This window comes from Hoplias malabaricus, chromosome 3 (genome assembly GCF_029633855.1).
Source record: "Hoplias malabaricus isolate fHopMal1 chromosome 3, fHopMal1.hap1, whole genome shotgun sequence".
NCBI lineage: Eukaryota > Metazoa > Chordata > Actinopteri > Characiformes > Erythrinidae > Hoplias > Hoplias malabaricus.
The window spans coordinates 22,199,784-22,223,797 of NC_089802.1; the positions used below are offsets into that span (position 1 = coordinate 22,199,784).

The following is a 24,014-nucleotide window of genomic DNA, read 5'->3' on the forward strand; positions in this document are numbered from 1 at the left end:
TTATCTTTCTGAATTATTTCCTCTGTAAACCTTTATTATCAGAACATTTTCATTTCTTTCTGCAATAACCTTTTCTATCAGAGCTTGTAAATCTCTCTCTTTTTTCCTCTTTTTCCATCTCTTCTTCCTCCTGCCTCCCCCTGCTGGGCCTTGTCTCAGCCCGACAGGGAAGAGAGTGCATTTTGAGCAGATGAGTACAGTTCTGGTTAAAGGCCAGTTCTCCAGCCGCCTGGAAGCCCCCAGGCGCCAGTCTCTGCCACAAATTGTCCTCAGGTACTGTTCAGCAATTAGGAAACAGAAATGCCTTCCAGAAACTATACATTACTCAATCTGAGGGATTTTTGAGGAAGTGTTTTCAACAAATTGTAATATTTGTCACTGCTGTTAATGTTTATTTGCTTAATTTAATGGAAACAGCAACAGATGTTCATGATCCACATAAAATTGTGTGTTTTTTAAATAATTTTATTATTTTTTTTTACATATGTACCTTGTTTGTACCTTGTTGATCAACCTTGCAGATATAAAGTCATAGACAGTAGCTGGAACATGAGCTGTTGGCTGTGTTGGTTGCCTTCTAGTCCTTCATCAGTGATCACTGGATGCAGGCGACAGGATGCGTTTTGTTAGATATTTTAAGCTGGTAGACTTTAGTGGCACTGCAGCTCTGAGGATGATCTATTACCCAAATCATAACTTCTCTGTGGTGGTCCTGTTGGGGTCCAGATTATTCAGGGGCAGTGTGTAAGGACACAAACAACCTATGCAGAGTGAAATATGGACTCCAGTTTGTAATTATAGAACTACAACATGCTCCTGTATGGGCAGTGGAGTTGTGAGTATTGACCGTGAGTTTGGAAACAAGGAAGTGGTCATAATGTTATGGATGATCGGTGTATATAATTTTAGCTAAAATAGTTTATGTCACTGGAAAAATCTATTTTAGTAAGAACTGTTAGAGAAGAAAAATGAAATCATTAATGAATTAATGTTTGGATTTTAACTTTATGCTACCCAGACCCAAGTCATCCACATAGCATTGTGTGACTTATGATGCCAGAACACACACAGTCCAACACACCTGAAAGGAACTGAGTCTGGGGGATGTATGTAATCGAATAAAATCATATTGACTCCATGATCAAAGCTATATATCGCTCATAATATACATTGGATTGTGATATTACAAACTTAAAATGTAACTTTAATGGTACTCTAATCATTTCAACCACACAGCAACCGACAAAAAGCACTTAATAGCAGAATCGATGTCCAAAGCAAAAATGTGAGCTACACTGGCTAGCAGTTAGCAGGCACTACCACTGGCTCATCGGTAACTTTCAAAAATCAGATTATAACATTTTGTCGTCAACAAAGATTTGGTTTTATCACAATGTTTTATCTCTAGCCATTACAACCACACAGCACCTACAGAAATCAATGTCTAACACTAAAGTTCACTAATTAGGCTAAAGTTAGCAGTCGCAAACCCTGGCTCACTTATAAGTAACTCTTAAAAAATGGATTATAACACTTTTGTCAACACAACTTATCACTAACTAACACAGCAACACATCAAAGAAGTGCAACATATTATTACTTACTAGTACAACAACAAGAAGGCATCTGTTTTGTGTCCTCGTGTCTCTTCAAGCTCACTACTCGGAGTAAAATCATTCCAGTATTAATTCTTGAATGATGGCTCTCACTCTCTCTCTTTCTCCTTCTTGCTCCCTCAGACAACTTGGTCAAATCACAACCTCTGCCATAATGTCCATAACCAAGCTAGATTGTAGCGAGCTAAGCACCTGTGAGATAAGTGACGCAAAGCATTTCTCAGCTATCACTAGAATCCTGCCCTGTGATGAAGCTGTAATTTTAAGGTAATAATACTACATAGTGATCTTTTAAAGTTAGGATTAGGCTTAGGCTTTGTGTTCAGTGTGGCTAAATTTAAGGTTTGAGATAGGCTTCCATTTAGAATTTGAATTAATTTAAATTGAATTAGATGTTACTGCTTTGATGTTGTCATTTTGATTTTTCATTCAGTTGTACTTTACAACCAAATTAGTGGTACATAAAGCCATGCACGGCAATTTGTTATCTTCTTATTTTTATGCCAGATCTATTGCCCTGCATTTTTTGAGATATTATAAAAGCTTGATTCGGAATGGAATACTTTTGGCCAATTTTCACAAAAATGTGCTACAGATTTACTACTACTACCATTGCTACTGTTAAGTATTATTACATATATGTTATTTTACAGAATATTTAAGAACTATTAATAAAAACCCAAACAGTAAACAGTCCTGGAGTTTTGATAAAGCTTGAATTACTGTACAGATATTTAGGAATGTTTGCAGTTAAGTGTGGTTAAGTAGTTAAGTGTATTGGTTGGTGAATTCCTTTTTTTTTTTTTTTTTTTTTTTTTTTTGTCTTTTGTGTTTTGTCTTTTGTGAAATGGGAGACTTAAAGGAAGTCAGACTTTAAGTCAGCATAATCATCAAAGGCCCCAGGCTGTGGCAAGTCCAATTGTGGCTGTGCAATTGTCATTCACAATCTAAAATATTTTTTCAAAACATGCCTGTATAAATGTTCTCAATATATTTATTTGGGCAGCCCCCTCCAGGTTGTGTTCTCACCTTGCGCCCAGTGAGTCTGGGTAGGCTCCGGACCCACCGCGACCCTGAATTGGATAAGCAGTTTCAGACAATGAATGAATGAATATATTTATTAATAATATAATAATATCTAAATAATATAATTAATATAGCAAGTTAAAATTAACTAATAAATAATACATCTGTATATTGATTGCATAATAATATTTCAACTAAAAATAATGTAAAAAATGATGGGAAAAAAACTGTATGATTCTGAATTGCAGCACAGGGAGTGCTATTTCTCAGATGTTCATTCAGATTTAGGGATTGCTATTTGGGAGTGGTATTGTGCTGCTTTTTGGAGTTTTGTGTGTGTATGTGTATGTGTGTGTGTGTGTGTGTGTGTGTGTGTGTTTGTGTGTGTGTGTGTGTTTGTGTGTGTGTGTGTGTGTTTGTGTGTGTGTGCATGTTTAAATAAACAGTGCCCGTACTTTTACTTTAGTTTTCATGTAGAGGCCTGTCTTTCTCCAACACCCACCCCCCATTCCCTGCAATGCACACCCCTCTCTCTCTCTCAGTGGAGCTCCTATTTCTGAGTGTGTTTACACTCTTCAGACAGGGCTATGAAAAGAGTCTGATGATCAGCCAATCAGAATGTGGGAAGGTGGAAGATGCATCTGTAAGAAATAACACTAAGTATGTGTCAGAGCTGCTTAGTGGCTTAGTGTAAGACAGTGTTTTAGTTGAATTTAGGCTGAATGGAAGTTATTGTATTAGATGCTGATGCATTGTGCTTTTTCAGAACTCATCCATGACCGTTGCTGCCTCAGGGAGTGAGGAGAGGTAGGTGGATGGAGAAACTCTTACAAGGGCTTTACTAGTGTGTATAAATATCTCTCTGTGTTTTTGTAGAATGAAACATGCTCTCGTTTTTCATTCCTTATTTTTGTCTGGTTTTGGTCAAACAAGCAGGATTGTTTTTGAAAACCCTAACATCCTCACTTTAAACAGTTTGTAAGTGTTAGTTTCTGGTTTATTATTAATTTACAGCTTAACTGCTTATGGTATAACATATGGCATACCATATCAGATTGGCATATCATAGTAGCATATCATGGCATATATATATTTAAAAGAAGCTAAGATCAAGTGATTACAGTGATTTTTTGCCAGAAAAGTAAACTACAAGAAAGCTAAATATTTGGTGTCCAGTTAACTTTGTGTTCACTGTGCTAAAACAGCTTCTTATTTTGTAGCTGCATTGTTACTACATTATTTATAAAACCATTGGGATTGGGACAATTGGGATATTTTATAAAATGCAAAAAAATAAAAATGTGTGATTTGCTAATTCTCTCTAAGATTGTTTAACTGATAAAAGTAAATATAAAAACTTGAAGACTTGTCAAAAAGTTGAGACAGTCATGTTTACCACTGTGTTATATAGTCATTCTTTTGATTTAACTGTTTAACCACTTGATTTAACTGTCCTCAGTTACGAAATGATTAAAGCTTTTCAAGAGGATTTTTGTGCATTCTTGCTTACCACAAGACTTCATCCGCTTAATAAAAAAAGTCTGTGGTTGCCATTGTCTGATACACCTGGTCATGATGGGCCATAGGAGACTGATCAGTTAAACACATGCATTGCGTGTCTGTGAAGCCATGTTGTGAAAACATGTGCAGGATGAGGCCTGGCATTTACGTTTTGTTGTAATGGATGTGTCTCTTTAAAATCCCAATATTTGTCTCCACGGATACACCCCTCCATACCATAAAGTTAATTAGAGTCAGCATGGTCTCTTTTGTCTTTTTTTTTTTTTTTTTTTTTTTTTTTTAAATTGAATGATTTAAAATTAAAATATATAATGAATATTATACCAACTTTTTTTAATTGTTGTGTGTTGCAGGCATTAAGTTCTAAATTATAATTTTCATTCATTCATTCACTATCTGTAACTGCTTATCCAATTTAGGGTCGCGGTGGGTCCAGAGCCTACCTGGAATCATTGAGCGCAAGGCGGGAATACACCCTGGAGGGGGCGCCAGTCCTTCACAGGGCAACACAGACACACACACACACATTCACGCACACACTCACACCTACGGACACTTTTGAGTCTAAATTATTATTTTATATTTATGAATTTTATTACAGGTGGCATGTTAGTGTCACTATCACACAGCTCCAGGGTCCTGGGGTTGTGGGTTCGAGGCCGGTCCTGGGTGACTGTAAGGAGACAGGGTTGAGTGGTTGATTGGCTGATCCCTAAGTGTGAGTGTATGAGTGAATGTGTTTCACCCTGCAATGGACTGGAACCCCCTCCAGGGTGTGCTCCCGCCTTGTGACCCATTGCGATCCTGAACTGGACAAATGGTTACAGACAACGAATGAGTTAATGAAATTTTATTTTCAGCTGTTAAGTAAAAACAGTTTTTTTTGTTTTTGTTTTTTTGAGTAGCAAAAAAAGCTTCAAGCTAATTATAACATTAGAGATTCTGGATTTTATTGCATTTTACAGGATCCCTGGAAATGGGATGCTTTTTTTGTAGATCCTAAGCCAAACTTGATGTAATATTGCCTGGCTTAATATTCAGACATACACACATTTCAATGTACTTTTATTGCTTGATGCAGCCATACTCTATGTGTATGTTTTAATTTAAACTAAAATTGGAGGACAACAGTATACCTGATGCCCAATATTTTGTAAGGGCCTAAAAGACCCCTGCGGCCCTCTGTAATGATACACAGCCTTGGTCTGTTATTACAGAGTGTTCAGAAAGAGAGCCACAGTTTATTCATCAATCTGAATACAGTAAAGATCAGCTCAGGCCACACTGGAATAGAATATTTTTGGAAAATTACTCTGATTTTATCTCTTTTTTTATATATATGTATTGTTTGACTTTGTACAGCTCAGACACTCATATAAGATTGAGAGCAAATGTTTAGAAGACGAGGTCTTTTCATGCAGAATATCATTTGTTGTAGCCCAGAGCAGTATCAGTGAGCATTCTAGGATTTCTGACTGAGCTTTATCCAGTAATTATATGCAGCCAGATGTCTATCATCACTAGAATAATAGTGTGACAGGCAGTGTGGAATTTACAATGGACTAAAATAGGCAATCTCTTAAAGGCTCTGAGAACCAAGCGAGGTATACCAATTAACATTAGATATACACTATACAGTACCAAGAAAATGTGTGCGTATCTAGACATATATCATTTTTCTAGGTTTTAAAAGAGAGTTGCTTCACTTTTGATGCATTATCAGCCTCTATTCTGTTAGGAAGCTTTTGATTAGATGTTGAAGATGTTGAATGCTTTTGTGCAAGGTCATGTACTGATATAGTGTGATTGGTTGTGGATCACAAAAGCTAATTCCAGTCCCAATATTTTAGGAGGAATGCAATGGAATATTTGGTGCTTGCATATCTTTAGCCCATAGTTGGCATTAGGAATGGTGACTTTAGACTCTTATATAGCTGTTCCGTAGCATTCTATTTGATTTTATGCTTTTGTAATAAGATTATACCAGTTTTGTGTGAACAATTGGCTGTGTCGACAATAATAATTCACTAGTAATATTTTGTGCATAATATTAAATGAGATGTTGATTTGGGTTGGGGAACAACAGCATGCAGATGTTGAGAAGGGACCTTAAGCTATTATTAAGGGCTCCTGCTGCATATAAAAGTCAGGTTTTTTTTTTTTCTTTTATGCAAAGTGTATTTTCCTTATTAATAAAATATATTTCATGAATGCAGTTATAGGCAGGAATAAGTAAACTGAAAGAAAATGTAAACATATGTAATGTATTTTATGATAAAAAAAAATGATGTCACTACTACTTTGTGCTCACATTCCTGCACTGACCATAGGGGCACTGCAGACTGGTTTGGGGTCAGTAAGGATGCAGACAATACTCAAAAATGGCAGAGGAAGAGACTGCACCATTGCAACCAGCGCTACGGCAAGCTGAAGCCTCAGGTGATCCGTGAAATGGACCTGCCCAGCCAGGACAACATCTCCATGACTAGCACAGAGACCCCCCCACCTCTATATATCCCCCCAGCACAGCAAGGCATTCAGAAGGTCTGACACTTACTATGACCTAACAAATGTTATTGCAATGTTCTGTACACTACCATTCACATGTTTGGCATCAGTTTGAATACTAAAAACTACTGTAGAGCACACATGTAGAAGAGGATTCTATTGTCCCTAGTGGCATTCTGCAAATTACGAGATTTCCACCTTTGCCCTGCTATATTAAAATTACTAAATACAATATACAATATTAATTACTATTATTAGAGCTATATTAAAATTACTGTAATATCTGGATTGGCTTATATTTTAAAATGCCATTCATTTAGTGTAATCTAAACTAACAAGAAGTGTTATACTATTCATAATTTGGTCCCTTCTGATTGTTTTAAAAACAGTTGAATAAATTATTTCATGTCTTGTTTGATGTCTTGTCCTTAAGTTTATTAAAATCTTTAGCATACATACAGTGCACTCCCTAATTATTGGCACCCCTGGTTAAGAAGTGTTCTTTGGCTTCTAAGAATTTTTTTAAAAATAATATAGGACAACAATGCAAAAACGAAATGTAAGCTTTAATTCAAGTGCCTTTATTTGGTGGGTAAAAAACAATCACACATTAAGAAAAATCTTTTGGTTGAAATCATGTGTGCCACCATTATTGGAACCCTTGGTGTTAGTACTTTGTACATCCTCCTTTTGCCAACAAGACTTCTTCTCCTATAACTCTTCACAAGATTGGAGAATACAGAAAGAGGGACCATTCCTCTTTCCACAACCTCTCTAAATAGTCCAGAGTCCTGGGGTCTTCGCCTATGCACTCTCCTCTTCAGCTCACCCCACAGGTTTTCTATTGGGTTGAGGTCTGGGGAATGTGATGGCCATGAGAGGAGCCATATTTTGTGTCTTATGAACCATTTTTGAGAGGATTTAGCCACATGTTTAGGGTCATTATCTTGCTGAAAGACCCAGTGATGACCCATCTTCAGCTTTCGGGCAGAGGTCACCAGATTCGGATTCAAAATTATTGATATTTCAAATTCATGATCCCATGTGTCCTTACAAAGTTCCCAGGTCCTTTGGAGCAGAAACAGGCCCACAGCATCACCGATCCTCCCCCATACTTAACAGGGGGCATGAGGTGTTTTTCTGTGTACTCATCCTTGGTGTTACGCCAGACCCACTTATAGTGTTTGTTGCCAAAAAGCTCTATCTTGGTCTCATCTGACCAAAGCACACAGTCCCAGTTAAAATCCCAGTACCGCTTGGAAAACTCTACCCATTTATACTTATGAGTATAACTCAGAAAAGGCTTTCTCCGTGCATGCGTCCCAAACAGCTTGTTGGCATGTAGATAGCGCCTAATGGTTGTTTGGGAAACTTCGTAAACCCAAGATGCTACCATTTGATTCAGTTCTCTTACAGTGAGCTTTGGAGAACTTTTTACTTCTCTTACCATCCTTCTCACTGTGCATGGTGGCAAAATACACTTGCTTCCTCTTCCAGGCTTGTTTGTCACAGTTCCAGATGTTTTGAACTTTTTGATGATTGCTCTGACTGTAGATAAAGGCATCTGCATGTGAGTGGCTATTTTCTTGTAGCCAATGCCTGATTTTTTTTTTTTTTTCACTTGAGTTGAAGGTTGCTTTTTTCTAAATTTTTTTTCAGAGTGAGATTATGCTTCTGCAATAAAACATTATTTTATTTTAAGGCTTTTAACACATTTTAACTAGAGGTGGCAATAATTATGGAGGGCGCTGTATATAAAAAAACTTTATTATTAACTCTACACTTTGGAACGGTAGTGCAATGCACGTTTATTCTGTATCAACTGACATTATTAAAGAAACAGTAAATTACTGTTACTTTTTCAGTATAATTGTGATTCTTCATTGATCTGCAATAAGGAAAATATAGTCTCAGATGTTGCTACACTGAGCTGAGCACAGCAGAAACTCCCTATGTAAATTTAGGAGGAGGGTTCCCTGCCCCTCCTCTTTGATTTCAGGGCAGTGCTGCTATTACACTGCCTAGTGTTCCTTTAATAATGCATTATGCTCCTGATTTGTAACACATCCTGAGTGAGGTTTATAACTGAGATATGGGCTTTTTGAGGATATTCAGTCTGTTGTATGTTTTGTTTGTTGATGCTTATGACCTGTTCCTCTGCAGATTGTGGACCCACTGGCACGGGGACGAGCCTTCCGAAACACAGAGGACTTGGACATTTTCAACGGGTTCCAAACTCCCATCACCCCCGGTGCCATGTCTCTCTGCTCCTTCACCAGCTCCCGCTCTGGCCTCAACCGCCATCCACGCCGTCGCAAGAGAGAGTCTGTCGCAAAAATGAGCTTTAGAGCTGCTGCTGCCCTGGTCAAGGTCTGAACTGTGCCAATGTATTCATACTTATAGACTTTTATTTATAGGTCTTACCACTAAATATACCACTGAGTATAAATATACATTCTACAAAGAACACAGTTTTCCTGTTTAAATATACATTTACTAAGTTGCAGAATTTAACATATTGAAAAATAACAAAAAAGTTGCCTGTTGCAATAGCCATTTTTATGATTGATATATTTTCCCAGAAATAATTGTGATAAACAGTATTATTGTCATTTTAATATCATTAAATACTACTTATATAAAAATAGTAAAATAGCATACACACCTTAAAAAGAGCAATGGACTTTTAATTAAAACATTCATTCATTCATTCATTATCTGTAACTGCTTATCCAGTTCAGGGTCACGGTGGGTCCAGAGCCTACCTGGAATCATTGGGCACAAGGCAGGAACACACCCTGGAGGGGGCGCCAATCTTTCACAGGGTGACACACACACACACGGTCAATCCACCTACCAATGTGTGTTTTTGGACTGTGGGAGGAAACCGGGGCACCCGGAGGAAACCCACGCAGACAACACACCAACTCCTCACAGACAGTCACCCGGAGCAAGAATCAAACGCACAACCTCCAGGCCCCTGGAGCTGTGTGAATGTGACTCTACCTGCTGCGCCACCTTTAGATTATAAAATTAGATTTTATAAGATTAGATTAGAATTAGATTATAAAAAAAATTAAATATACTAAATAATTAAAACATAAATTAAATTGCAGTTTTTAAACAAATCCTCATAACTGCTCCAGAATAGAGAGACATGGTGCGTATTCCACAGAGACCTGGGGCGCATTTCTCTGTTTAGCTAGATAACTTAAGCCCAAAGTCAAGCCCATCCAATAGGTAAAGAGCTGAGGAAGATTCCTATTGGACAGTTTTCAACTTTGGGCTTAAGATATCTAGCTAACTGAGAAATCCTACTTTGTGGAATATCCCCCAGAGAAAACCAGCGAACTGGATAGAGTGATTGGCTAAAATATTGATGACTGACATTCTTATGTAAACAAACATGCCAGGAAAGACAATGGAAAATATTGAAGAAAGCAAACATTTTGGGGAAATGTTCATACTATGGTACAATAGGTCAATAATGTAATTATTGTGACAAGGCTATATGCAAAAGTTATACAAAAATGTTGCTATTTTTTTCAGTATGTTAAACCTTAGTCAGAGAATTAGTAACATTATATAAGTGAAAACATATATACAAACCAGGTGTATTCAATGGAATAACTGTATATTTTGCACACACACACACACACACACGCACACATATATATATATATATAAACTTTTCTAAACACCTTGTGTTTTATCCCATTATCAGTGGTTTGTCTCTTAACACATGGCCAACACCAACCTTATATTTTATGTCATATTTGATCAATATTGAAATAAAAATAAGAGAATCATGATTTGAGAGTTTCAACTTCATGAGTTTCAGTAAACAATCAGTCCAGATGCTAAATGAAAAGGGAGAATGGTCAATTTTAAAAGTGACGCATATTGCATTAAGAAAGGCCTGTATGTGCTGAGAAAAGCATTCACAAGCATGATTATCACAGATTGCTGTGGATAGCTCACTTTTGCATTCTTCTACCTATTCCTGTTATAATCTGTTATGTAAAAGTTGATCTGGATGCTTGTCTTGTTGGACCTGGATTTGGTGGGGTTCATTCGAGTGCATCTGCCCAAATGAGCAGGCCACAGGCCTGTAGTAATAATAACAGATGGCCAAAGTAATTCCCCTGGAATGCTCAGCTGTTAGTCAGCTACAATATTCTAGAACACAGATAATCCTCCTTTTGCAATTCAGTCAAAGACATTTTAACAGAAATCCTGTATTGATGATGATTATGATGATGATGAATGTTTCCAGGGACGTCCACTGAAGGAGGGTACAATGCGTCGAGTGCACAGACGCAGCTTTGCAGCAGCCAGCTTCATTGAGGAGGACACAGGAGATTTCATAGATGAGCTGGACACCTCCTTCTTCACAAGGGTGAGGCTGCTAGCTTTGAGTAACACACTGGGCTAGTATTAGTCCACACCCATGCAGTTAAAATCAAATTTTTCACCATAATATGTTCAGGTAGTGTATCCTCCCATGGTCCAAAAACACACGTTGGTAGGTGGATTGGTGACTCAAACGTGTCCATAGATGTGAGTGTGTCTCGCGCTGTGAAGGACTGGCGCTCCCTCCAGGGTGTGTTATCGCCTTGCACCCAGTGATTCCGGGTAGGCTCTGGACACATCGCAACCCTGAATTGAATAAGAGGTTACAGACAATAGATGAATGAATGAATGAATGAATGAATGAATGTTCAGGTAGTGTTTTTCATATACTTTCCAACTGAGTGTGGTGGAAGCATATATGGTGTCAGAGACAGGGACTAATTGCATATTCATAGATCAGTGTGTACTATATAGAGTTATATCTAAGGCTCTTTTATGGCATTAGCGGATTTCTTTTGAACAAATTTATAAATATGTTATTTAGCGTATCAGAGCTTTTAGGGGTTTATTTGATGACCATATTGGGACTTTTACATCTGATCTTTTACTCTATTTCAGTCACCCCCACAGGCTGTTCTCATTAACCATTAAGTCTAGAATTATTGTTGTCGTTTTGGCATATATTCAATTTAGCATTGACATCTATGTTCTGTAACTGCTTTATCTTATGCAGGGTCACAGTGGCTACCCAGCATTAGTGGGACCAAGGCAGGGACTGTCTTTAAAAGTCGGCTAAAATGTTAATGTGCATTTAAGAGAGCCACAGGGAGGGTGCGCTGTGGGAGCTGAAAACAGGTGGAGAAAAACACAAGCCCAGTAGCCCACAGCAGTTGAAAGTTTAGCACAGAGTTTGGGAAGGAAAGGAGAGGAAGAAAGCTGTAAATAAACAATATTCTCAGAAAATCCTTTACTCAACTTTGTGATCACTGGTATATGGCTTTTTATTCTCTAAATAGCTGTGTTTTTAACCTCAGTTCGCTGAAAAATCTGCTGTGGTGTGCTAAACCACAAGTACCTTTTAGCACCAGCTGTGTTTCCTAAGAGTGTACACTTATTCGCTTGATTTTGAACTTTTCTCTTACTTCAGCACCAATTGCTGTTACGGTTTATTAAAACAGTATACAGAATAGTGGTGAAATTGATTAAATTAAAGGATTTATCTATTTAAAATGTTTATTCACTTGCAAAGTTAATTATTGTGATAATGTATTTCCTAGAAGCCCTTGAATTATGCAGCATAGTGAAGAGAAATGCAGCCTGGTGAAAAATGTATTTAGTCTCTTGGAAATTCAAACAGGTGTTTAATGTTTAAGCAAGAAAAAGGAGAGTGAAACTCTAATTAATGACTCCTCTGTTTGCCAGCAACAAACTTAATTTCAGTGTCCAAAGAAGCATCTTGAAGTAAGTTTTTTTTTTGTCTGACTAAAGTGTGGTGTTGGGTAGCACTGTGGTGCAGCAGGTAGTGTAGAAGTCAGAGAGCTCCAGGATCTTGGAGTTGTGGGTTCCCGCTCCAGGAGACTGTCTGTGAGGAGTTTGGTGTGTTCTCCCCGTATCTGCTTGGGTTTCCTCCAGGTGCTCCAGTTTCCTCCCACAGTCCAAAAACACAAGTTTGTAGGTGGACTGGTAACTCACAAGTGTGTGTGTGTGTGTTTGTGTGTGTGTGTGTGTGTGTCACTGTGTGGAGGAATTGCACCCTCTCCAGAGTGTGCTCCTTCCTTGATCCCAGTGGGAAGACCCTGTATCCACCACAACCCTGAACTGAATAAGCAGTTACAGAAAATGAATGAATGAATAAAGTGTGGGGCAGCATGGTGGCCCAACAAGTAGTCACTGTGTGTGAGTTCATGAGTGTGTTGCCTTATGATGGACTGATGCCCAGTCCAGGGTACATTACTGCGCCCAGTGATTGTGAGTAGACTCTGGAGCCATTGTCACCTTGAAATTGATAGGGGTTACAAATGATGAATGAATGAAATGATGAATAAAGTAATGTGCGGCTTGGTTCCTTTGCATCTGAGTCAGCTGATTCATTCAGTTAAAAACAAAAGTTCCAAACTTGCCGCTCTGTTCCACCTTAAATTGTGTTTAAATAAATTTAATTCTAAATGTTTTGTTGTATATGGTCTGAATTTAATAAACCTGTTTGTTTGTTTGTTTAGGATGGACTGATACAAGAAGAACTTTCCACATACGCAGATGAAGTGTTTGAGTCACCCTCTGAAGCTGATGTTCGTGAGAATGACACTAACAAACTCTCTGAAGAGACAGACCTTACAGGTGGTGCCCTGGGCAAGACTGACCTAGAGAGGAGCCACTTAATGCTGTGAGCTTCACTAATATGCAATGCATATGCAATACTTTTACACATATTTTCTCTCCAACTTCCCTGTCACTTAGACTCACTATCTAGGTTTCCCCCATGAACACAATGCTACACTCTCAAAAATATAGATGCCACAAAGGTTTTTGCCATAGAAGAACCACTTTTGGTCCAATAATGAACCATTTTTGCTAATTCATTTAAATGGGTAAAAAACCTTAAGATCAAGTGATTGACTTTTAAACCTTTAAAAAGGTTCTTCACACTCACACTCCTCTTAAACAAACATGCTTTTTATGGAACCAAAAGCGGTTCTTCTATGGCATTGCTCTGAGAACCCTTTGTAGCACCTTTATTTTTTAGAGTGTACGAAGCTGGCGGAGTGAGACAGCCTTCTTCAGAATAATACAAACAAGCCACCAGGCCTTTTCAAACTAGGTTACACAATACCTCTGGAGAGCTCAGTATGTTTCTAGGAGAACGACAAACTGCTCAGACATTTTATGTTAGCTAAAAGTTAGTTATCATCATGCAGAGGGAAACACATTAGTAGTTAATTAAATATTTGTTTCAATGTTTTAAATATTGTTTTTTTTTTTTTTAATTATTAGTACATATTTGTGAATTTTGACACATTCCAACCTTTTGAACAGTAGTGTATACGCGTAATGACTCATGACCAATTGTTTGTATATGTTCAGTTCACTGAAATGTACTCATAGCCACTAGCTCAAAGTTTTAAAGCTGTCACATACGAACTACAGCTGCTGTGTCGTCCCCCACCTCTCTCTCTCACTCTCTCTCTCTCTCTCTCTCTCTCTCTCTCTCTCTCTCTCTCTCTCTCTCTCTCTCTCTCTCTCTAGACCAGAGAGGGGCTGGAGGAAAACACGGGATGGAACACTGATTCAACCTAAAGTCCGTTTACGGCAAGAGGTTGTAAGTATGAGCAGTCAGCGCCGTGGTCAGCGGATCTCTCTTCCCGTCAAGCAGCTCTTTGCTCGAGAGAAGCGCCCATATGGTCTGGGTATGGTGGGCAGACTGACCAACCGCACCTACCGCAAACGCATCGATAGCTATGTAAAGAGACAGATTGAGGACATGAATGACCATAGGTATCTCCTATCAGAATTCCTTGAGATCCCTGACATTTCCGTAATAATTTAGAAAATGCATACAAATTGACAAGCTTCAAGATTTTCTTCATATGTTTAAAAGTTTATGCACACTCCTTCTAATAATTGAATTAAGCTACAAACCTCGATTCTAGAACAAGTTGGGATTTGTTTAAAATGCAATAAAAACAATATTCTGGTTAGTTAATTCTCCTCAAACTATATTTATCTGATTAAAGTTTTTTTAAAAAGAAAATATATTTTTCCCATAAACATTGGTGTTTTGTTTCCTACAGGCCTTTCTTCACATACTGGGTAACTTTTGTCCATTTGCTAATCACAATTCTCTCAGTTTCAATTTATGGCATTGCACCTGTTGGCTTCTCCCAGCATGAAACTGTAGATTCTGTGAGTTGTGTCTATTATATAAAATCTTGTACAGCATTTTTAAGTATACATTTTAGTTAGAAATTAGAGTTAATATGGTATTTTATGTTCTAGGTTTTAAGAAATAAAGGTGTTTATGAGAATGTCAAATTTGTACAGCAAGAAAACTTCTGGGTTGGACCAAATTCTGTAAGTTGAGGTCACACATGTGACATTCTTATAATTTAATTTGATTTATTTAGTTTTCTGTCCTTTTCTTCTTTCTGTAACTTGTGGAGATATTTGCTATTTGTTTTTTGTTTACATCTTTCGTATAGTTTTCCCTGTACTCAGGCCTCCCCTGTACAAAACTGCAGGGTTGTCTCAGTGTGTCTCCGGGGATTTAATCAAGCTAATAAAGCTAGTCACCACTAAGCATTCTGGGAGTTGGAATTTAAGTGGCGGCTGCTCTAGATTAGAGATTCGTTGCCCTCTGCTGGTTGCAGACGGCACTGATGTTATGCTGCTCAGCAAGCAGCCTCTGGTCTTATTACACCAGCCCCCCACCCCCCAAACCACACACATTCTTGCCAAATTTCAACGCCCTTGATGCTTACAGTGAATCCAACTGAATGCAACAGCTAAAGACTTATGTGTGTATGAAAAGTAAAATGAGTTAACAATAAAAAATTAAAATAAAAGCATAAAATTCTGCTAGTTTACAGTGTATTACAACGTGACTTGTACAGTGATACAAAAGGTCTATTGTGTATTTCAGTACATGTTTAATGCAACACCATGTCCTGTACTATAGGAGGCACTTATACATCTTGGGGCGAAGTTCTCTCCGTGCATGCGGCAGGACAAGCAGGTGCATGACCTAATCCAGGAGAAGAAGGAGAAAGAATGCAACTCAGCCTGCTGTGTCCGAAATGACCAGTCAGGCTGCGTCCAGACTTCTCAAGAGGAGTGCTCAGTTAGTAACTTCATCATTCTATATCACATTCATTCATTAATTCATTCATTGTCTTTCATTTTTTTCTCTCTCCCCCTAACACTCTGTAAAGCATCCTTGGGTTTGTGAAAGGCGCCAGTCTTTAACAGGGTGACACAGACACACTCACTCACACTCTCATACCTATGGACACTTTTGAGTCACCAATCCACCTACCAACGTTTGTTTTTGGACTGGAGAGGAAATCAGAGCACCCGGAGGAAACCCACGCAGACACAGGGTGAACACACCAAACTCCTCACAGACAGACACCAGGAACGGGACTCAAACCCCCAACCCCAGAGCCCTGAAGCTGTGTGACTATATACACTAATATATATCACTAAAATAAGACATCCTAGATCTCAATGAATGAAATATTCCAGTTGAAAATCTTTAATCATTACATATAATACTCAAAATAAAAGTGGAAAATCAAATTACAGGCTGATCATGCATCAAAAGGAACCCAGGGCCCATTGCACCAGCATATGGTCTCACAATGGGTCTGAGGATCTCATTCCCAATACCTAATGGCAGTCAGGGTACATCTGGCTAGCACAATGCCTCCCCACACCATTACTGACCCACTGTCATGCTGGAGGATGTTGCAAGCAGCAGAACGTTCCCTGCGGTGTCTCCAGACTCTGTCACGTGTGTTCAGTGTGAACCTGTTCTCATCCATGAAGAGCACAAGTTGACAATGGCGAATCTGCCAATCTTGGTGTTCTCTGTCAAATCTCAATGGCCCTGCATTGCATTTATTGGGCTTTAAAAGCACAAGCCCCGCTTCTGGACGTTGGGACCTCATACCACCCTCATAGAGTCTGTTTCTGACAGTTTGCGGATATTAGTGGCCTGCTGGAGGTCATTTTGCCAGACTCTGGCACTGCTCCTCCTGTTCCTTCTTGCACAAAGGAGGAGGTAGCCATCCTGCTGCTGGGTTGTTGCCCTCCTACGGCCACCTCCCTGTCTCCTGGTGCATTGGCCTGTCTCCTGGTATCTCCTCCATGCTCTAGACACTGTGTTGACTGACAAAGCAAACCTTCTTGCCACAGCTCGCATTGATGTGCCATCCTGGATGAGTTGCACTACCTGAGCAACTTCTGTGGGTTGTAGACACTGTCTCATGCTACCTGTAGGGGTGAGAGCACTGAAAAAATGCAAAAGTGACCAAAACATCAGCCAGAAAGGATGAAGTCTGTGGTCACTACCTGCAGAACCACTCTTTTATAGGGGTTGTCTTGGGAATTGCCTCTCATTTCTACCCATTGTCTGTACCTTTTGCATAACAGCAGGTGAAATTGATTCACAGTCAGTGTTGCTTCCTGACTGGACAGGTTGATTTCACAGAAGTGTGAATGACTTGGAGTTACATTGTGTTGTTTAAGTGTTCCCTGAACAACCTTAAGAAAATACAGTGTAAACATCAATAGAATATGAATTTATTCTCTCTCTCTCTCTCTCTCTCTCTCTCTCTCTCTCAGAGTACATTGGCTCTGTGGGTAAAGTGGCCTCAGCACCCAAGTGCACCATATTTTGATGGTAAATTGCGCATGTATGGTTCCGTTTGTCACCAAGACCCTAGGTAGTATATTTTACCCTTTACATCCAGTATTTAACTGAGTGTTAGTGTGACAATGGCCTGTGGATGATGGCTGTGTGTTTGTCTATGTGTTATAATATCAGGACGTGCCTGGAGCCAGCCTCCGTCTCGCCTCATGAATGGCCTGATGATATCACCAAGTGGCCAGTGAGTAACTTTAGAACACATTACCGGTACACTAAGTAACATACATGAGTAGAGTTGTCATCATAACATCATAACTCTGACTTTAACTAAAACTAACCCTTGAGAAATTGGAGAAATTAAGAACTGGCTTTGACATTTCTTAATTTAAGGGGTTTGGCTATATATGTTTTGGCTTAGTTGCCCTGTGAAGGACTGGCACCCCCTCCAGGGTGTATTCCCGCCTTGCGCCCAATAATTCCAGGTGGGCTCTGGACCCACCGCAACCCTGAACTGGATTAGCGATTTCAGATAATGAATGAATGAATGAATGAATGTTTTGGCTTACATAACATTCATTTGAATACTTTTATTGATACAAATAAAAAATGGAATACACTTAATTATTATTAAACCCTAGCCCCTTTCTTCATGTTCTAAATAGAAGATTATAACGGAGAAATGACAAAATATATTATAGTCTAAAAACACACTGTTTTTGAAAGTAATTAAATAGTGGCTCACTAATACAATATGTGCTGATTAGGTTTTGAAATAATACATTGCTATTTTTTCTAGATTACATTTCCGTCACATGTTCAATTAGTATGCAGAATTTTGTCAAATTATTCATTCATTATCTGTAACCGCTTATCCAGTTCAGGGTCGCGGTGGGTCCGGAGCCTAACCGGAATCATTGGGTGCAAGACAGGAATACACCCTGGAGGGAGCGCCAGTCCTTCACAGGGCAACACACACATGCTCACACATTCACACCTATGGACACTTTTCAGTCACCAATCCACCTACCAACATGTGTTTTTGGAACGTGGGAGGACACCAGAGCACCCGGAGGAAACCCACACGGACACGGGGAGAACACACCAAACTCCTCACCGACAGTCACTCGGAGCGGGACTTGAACCCACAACCTCCGGGTTCTTGGAGCTGTGTGACTGCGACACTACATGCTGTGCCACCATATATTTTATATATTAAAAGGTTTAACATGTGGTTATATTTAAATATCCCTTGAAATGTACCATGCAGCACAGCCCTTTATTCATTCTCCCTATCATCAATGAATGGAGTGGTCACAGTAAGGGTCATTCTGCTTGTTTTCTATCAGATATGCACCAGATATAGCACTGGAAACCACACGAACCTGCCACATGTAGACTGTGTCATTACAGGCAGACCATGCTGCATCGGAACCAAAGGAAGGTGAGTGTGATCTTTAGGGCTGCCTACTCTTTTAGGTGCTGATGTTATTTGCAGCACACATCCAAGATGGAAGCCTAGATAGTCCACTTGTTCAATTGTTTTTGTCTTAAGTCTGAGTTTTTCTATTTTTTAAGTGCTTTTTTATGACATTTTGGATTCATTGAGTAGTATATTTGATAAAGAATATCCTGTCCTATTCAGGGATTTTTGGAAAATTGTTTTTCCTATTGGATGTTCTCTTTTAAATGTAAAGCATGGAACCCACCATCTTTGTTCTCTTGATGTGCAGTGATTTGTTGTTCCTAAAGTTCGGACTGAATTGGGAAAAACAGCTTTCACGTTTTCTGCACCATTTGCCTGGAATAATTCACAAAACAAACTTAAGATTGAAAACATTGTGCCGTTGAACAATTTTAAGGGACATGGTGAAGTCCATTGCGTCCAGATTGTCGTGTAGATTTTTATATAAGATGCATTTGTCTGAATATGTTTTTGTGTGCATTATTTGTTGTAACACCTGCCATTTTTGGCCAGGTAACCATTGAAAAAGAGATCAGTGATCTCAATGGGACTAACCTGGTTAAATAAAGGTAAATAAAATTTGTGTGTATAAAATATCAATGGTTATTGAAGGTGACTTTTATTAGTGCAGGTGTGAGATCACATCCAGAGAGTACTGTGACTTTATGAAGGGCTATTTCCATGAAGAGGCAACACTTTGCTCCCAGGTGATTTCACATATGTCCCTACAACTCACCACACTGTCATTGCATCATTGTTGCATTAGGAGCAGGCTAGAGGTTAACTTGCATTTGTTTTTAATAGACATGGGGTGGTATAGAAATTTCCTGTCATGACTTCACTGTGCTTTTAACTATTTTCAGCTTTATTGCTGAATTGTTCCAATATCAATCATTCATTTTTTTGTAACCGCTTATGCAGTTCAAGGTCGTGCTGGCTCCAGTGCCTACCTGGAATCACTGGGTGCAAGGCACATTAATAAAAACAAAAAATATAAAAGATAAAACAAGATTATATTAATCAAATAACCAGTCAGATACTAAAAACAGAATATACAAATGAAGATGAACAACCAGAAATGAAGGATCAGGGACCAGGGACCAGGAAGCCCACTGAGCCACCACCATTGTTATTAAAGTGAATTGCTCTCTCATAATGTTCATTATGCATTATGAGTCATCCTGATAACCCATATCTAAGAATCTTAATAAAATGTGAGCTATATTATAAATGCATTTATGTTCAATCACAGACAAAACCCAGTACACAGCATAAATGCCATAAAAGAAGGGGCACATAAATGGGTTGGATCACTTATCTATCATAGCAACAGCAAGTACAAGGGAATGCAGGACACAAATTTGTATATCGGCTTCAAATATCTAATTTTATATGAAATTATCATCAGCAATATTGTTGTCATTTTGTGAACATGTGCTGGGGCAGGCTTTCCAGGCAGAGTGTAGCAGTATGCTACTTAGTTCATTGGGACTTTTAAAGAGAAACAAATTATATGGGCTTTTACAATTATTAAATATTTAAATTGAACCATTATGCAAGGTAATATGTAAACTCAAAATTTTCCTGTTGTTAGCACACAATATACTGTAATTTTTGCTATACATTATCAGCAGAGGGAGTGTAGAGTTGGAGATATACAGTGTGTTGATTTCTTCTCAGCTTGTAAACATCATGGAGGATGGAGAAGGAAATCCACCTCTAGGTGGAGCTCAGAACTCACAAGTAAAGGGAACTCTGAAATTCTCTGACTTCCATCAGGTGCACTGCATGGATGATGTGTGTGGCCTGCTGCCTTTTCTCAACCCAGAAGTGCCAGACCAGTTCTATCGGCTGTGGCTCTCTCTCTTCCTCCATGCTGGGTGAGCAGATTGCTTCAAAGAAATCTAGCACAGTCCTCTAAACTTCTTTAAATGCTATTCAGATCATCAGGTGTGTTTTCTTCTCTTCTTTCTGCTCAGGATCCTGCACTGCCTGGTATCAGTATGCTTTCAGATGACCATCCTGAGAGATCTGGAGAAGCTAGCGGGCTGGTTGCGAATTTCCATCATCTACATCCTCAGTGGCATCACTGGAAACTTGGCCAGTGCCATCTTCCTGCCTTACAGAGCTGAGGTGCCGTACTTATAAACCCTCAACCTGTGGGTGAATCTGAATTGATGCTCAATATAACATGCATAAATAACATAAAAATCCATATTATTCACATAAAATGTTTCCACTAAAAACTATATAAACAGCAATATGAAAAAATCCCATTCTCCACATAGTATCCACCTGAGAACATAGAATTTCACCTCTTCAACCAGGAACTGAAACCTTAAGCGTGTGTTTAAATGTTTAGTGTCGCAGATGTTCATGTTAGTTGCTAGCATTTGTCAAAAAGTACAGGTTGCTTGGATATAATCTTTGTTATCAGAAAGAACAACTGAGATTAAGTCGCTTGAGAACATTTGCACAAATAAAAAGCAGAAAAAAGAACAAATAATAGAACATTTCACCATCCAGTAATCATGTCTGACACCATCATTTGTTGGAATTAATTATTTGATGTCCAAATAAATTCTCCAGTAATGGATAAATTCTGTACTGTACACTTGTTTTCATTAGGTGGGTCCAGCAGGGTCTCAGTTCGGCATCCTGGCGTGTCTGTTTGTGGAGCTGTTCCAGAGTTGGCAGATTCTGGCTCATCCGTGGAGAGCCTGCCTCAAGCTGCTGTGCGTAGTGCTTTTCCTTTTCTCCTTTGGTCTGCTTCCATGGATCGATAACTTTGCTCACATCTGTGGCTTCATCTCGGGGTTCTTCCTCTCCTTTGCCTTCCTGCCCTACATCAGCTTCGGCCGCATGGACATGTACCGCAAGCGCTGCCAGATCTTGCTCTCACTCACCCTCTTCCTGGGAATCTTCTCCAGCTTTGTGGTGCTCTTCTACTTCTATCCCCTCAAGTGTGAGTGGTGCGAATTTCTCACATGCATCCCATTGACTGAAAAATTCTGCGAGAAGTACGACCTGAATGCTCACCTCCGCTGAGAGAGCCTTACACAAAGCTCAGAGCACAGTGACCCAAACATTCCCCAACAAGCACCAGCATACTACTGTTGGCTGTGTGTATTAATGTTTTACTGTTCCAGAGTAGAACTCTAGATGAGCAAAATAGCCTGAGAATTTAGAAGCTTAGTGTGACCCACCCAACAGCAGCACTCTTAGACTCTTCGATCTGAACCTGAGTATAGATTTCAAAGGTCTTTCCAAATCTGAAACAAACCATAACAGCAATCAACTAGTGACTGAATAAGCATCTGCTAAATTACTCTATAAATAACTTACAAATGATTTTACAGTAATCCAAAATTAAATTTAAAGCATATTCCACTGCAAATATTTACACTGCCTTCAAAGCACATTCACATAAGATGTTGTATTTTTGCACCTTTTGAAACCGCCTACAATCCGACTGACTCCATTAATGAATCTAAAGTCTGAGAATGAAGCAGGGTTAAAAATAATCAAAATACAGATGCTAGAAACCAGAATATAGAGTTTGAACCTTAGCTTAGCCTGATTTATTATAAAAAAAGAACAGAGTTTTTAGTAAATGAATCTTTGTGCATGGAAAACACTTTGTGGTCTAGAAAACACTAATAATGAGAGACAAACATGGCACAATGCCCCACAGGTTTAATTTATGGGTGTTTATTAAAAAATGTGGTGCCAGTGTGCTCAGGGCTGAAGAAGCAGAAATCCATGAGAGGGATAGAGACTTAAGGAGCCTTCTCTAACAAACTGATTGTAGGTCAGTGGGGTGGTTCCCTGGAGTCTATAGCTGTTATGTATTGTTTTTGGACAGGCTCAGAGAAAAACCCTCCCCAGGGGGGAAGAGGACACTTAAGTGCCTCCAGTGCCTTGTTGATCAATACCAACTGCTGCCCTATCTGTATTCCATTAACTCTGAGCACTTTTGTTATTAACCCAATAATAATTTGTATACTACTGTTAAAGTGGTGAATGTTCTGGTAGCGTTTTAGCTGCCTGCTCACTTGTATTACAAAATACAATGGGAATTGATTTAACGTCTCGTGTGTATTTCATTCTTCTGTTTAAAATGGGGAGGTTGGGAGGTAAGTCTATGCATCAGAAGTCTTTATTTATTTCGAGTCATTCTCACATTATATTGAATCTGGACCCAGTGATGAAAGGGTTAATAGACAGATAGATAAATTAATTAATTCATTCATTCTTTGTCTATAAGCACTTATCCAGTTCAGGGTTGCTGTGGGTCCGGAGCCTACCTGGAATCACTGGGGGCAAGGCAGGAACACACCCTGGAGGGGTTGCCAGTCCTTCACAGGGCGACACACACTCACACCTACGGACACTTTTGAGTTGCCAATCTACCTACAAATGTGTGTCTTTAGACCGTGGGAAGAAACCCAGAGGAAGCCCACATGGACATGGGGAGAACACACCAAACTCCTCGCAGTCACCCGGAGTGGGACTTGAACCCATAAATACAAAAAATAATGTTATAAAAAAAAAAAAAGAATATAACTTTTTTTCCATAAAGTAGTAGCTGTGAGTGAGTTTGAAGAACAATGTTTTGTTCAGATTCTCTCAGATTGATTGTATGAATTTGTTAAATCAACAGCACACATTATTTAAAATCATTATTTATTAACCCGTAAAACTAGGTATTGGATGATAACCTCAAATAATATGGACTGCCACGAGGAGAGATTTGGAAAAACATACAGATTCACACTCAGAATATCACACTTACTGGAATAGTGTTATTTGGTTTTATTCTAATGTTGGGCATTATTTCTTGTTTGTTTGTTTTTTATCAAATTAACACTTTCTCAGTTAAATAGCTTTATATATCTCATAATCTCTGGTGCCTTAAACTTTTACACAGTAATGTATATGTCTTAGAGTTTGCACATGGAGATTGCCAGAGTTCAGAATATGTGTTATTGTGCAAATTAAAACCTCAGTTCCTGCAGTTCCTGTGTTTTTGACCACCATCCTCTTCAGGAAACTGATTCCATGTAGGATATGAACACACTGCCACTCTGACCATGATAAATTGGTTACAAATTATGAACGAATGGATGGATGGATGGATGAATGAATGAATGAATGAATGAAT

The 24,014-nt window shown here is 38.9% G+C and overlaps 1 protein-coding gene across 4 annotated transcripts in view; it reads left to right on the top strand.

Moving 5' to 3' along the window:
- rhbdf1b (rhomboid 5 homolog 1b (Drosophila)) overlaps positions 1–23,129 on the top strand; it is a 45,387-nt gene extending 22,258 nt beyond the window's left edge. For 2 of the 4 annotated variants that reach the window (XM_066663849.1, XM_066663851.1), the window contains 15 exons: positions 6,494–6,707; positions 8,835–9,041; positions 10,948–11,070; positions 13,244–13,407; positions 14,268–14,516; positions 14,813–14,924; positions 15,018–15,092; positions 15,697–15,858; positions 17,364–17,464; positions 17,566–17,629; positions 18,735–18,829; positions 19,482–19,557; positions 20,531–20,730; positions 20,830–20,983; positions 21,479–23,129. In XM_066663849.1, the coding sequence (XP_066519946.1) occupies positions 6,494–6,707; positions 8,835–9,041; positions 10,948–11,070; positions 13,244–13,407; positions 14,268–14,516; positions 14,813–14,924; positions 15,018–15,092; positions 15,697–15,858; positions 17,364–17,464; positions 17,566–17,629; positions 18,735–18,829; positions 19,482–19,557; positions 20,531–20,730; positions 20,830–20,983; positions 21,479–21,898 (2,416 nt within the window). In that variant the 3' untranslated portion in view covers positions 21,899–23,129. Of the gene's footprint in view, positions 1–159; positions 274–6,493; positions 6,708–8,834; positions 9,042–10,947; positions 11,071–13,243; positions 13,408–14,267; positions 14,517–14,812; positions 14,925–15,017; positions 15,093–15,696; positions 15,859–17,363; positions 17,465–17,565; positions 17,630–18,734; positions 18,830–19,481; positions 19,558–20,530; positions 20,731–20,829; positions 20,984–21,478 lie in introns of all 4 variants that reach the window. The other 2 variants (XM_066663848.1, XM_066663850.1) reach the window with 2 other exon arrangements.
- The last annotated feature ends 885 nt before the right edge of the window (positions 23,130–24,014 follow it).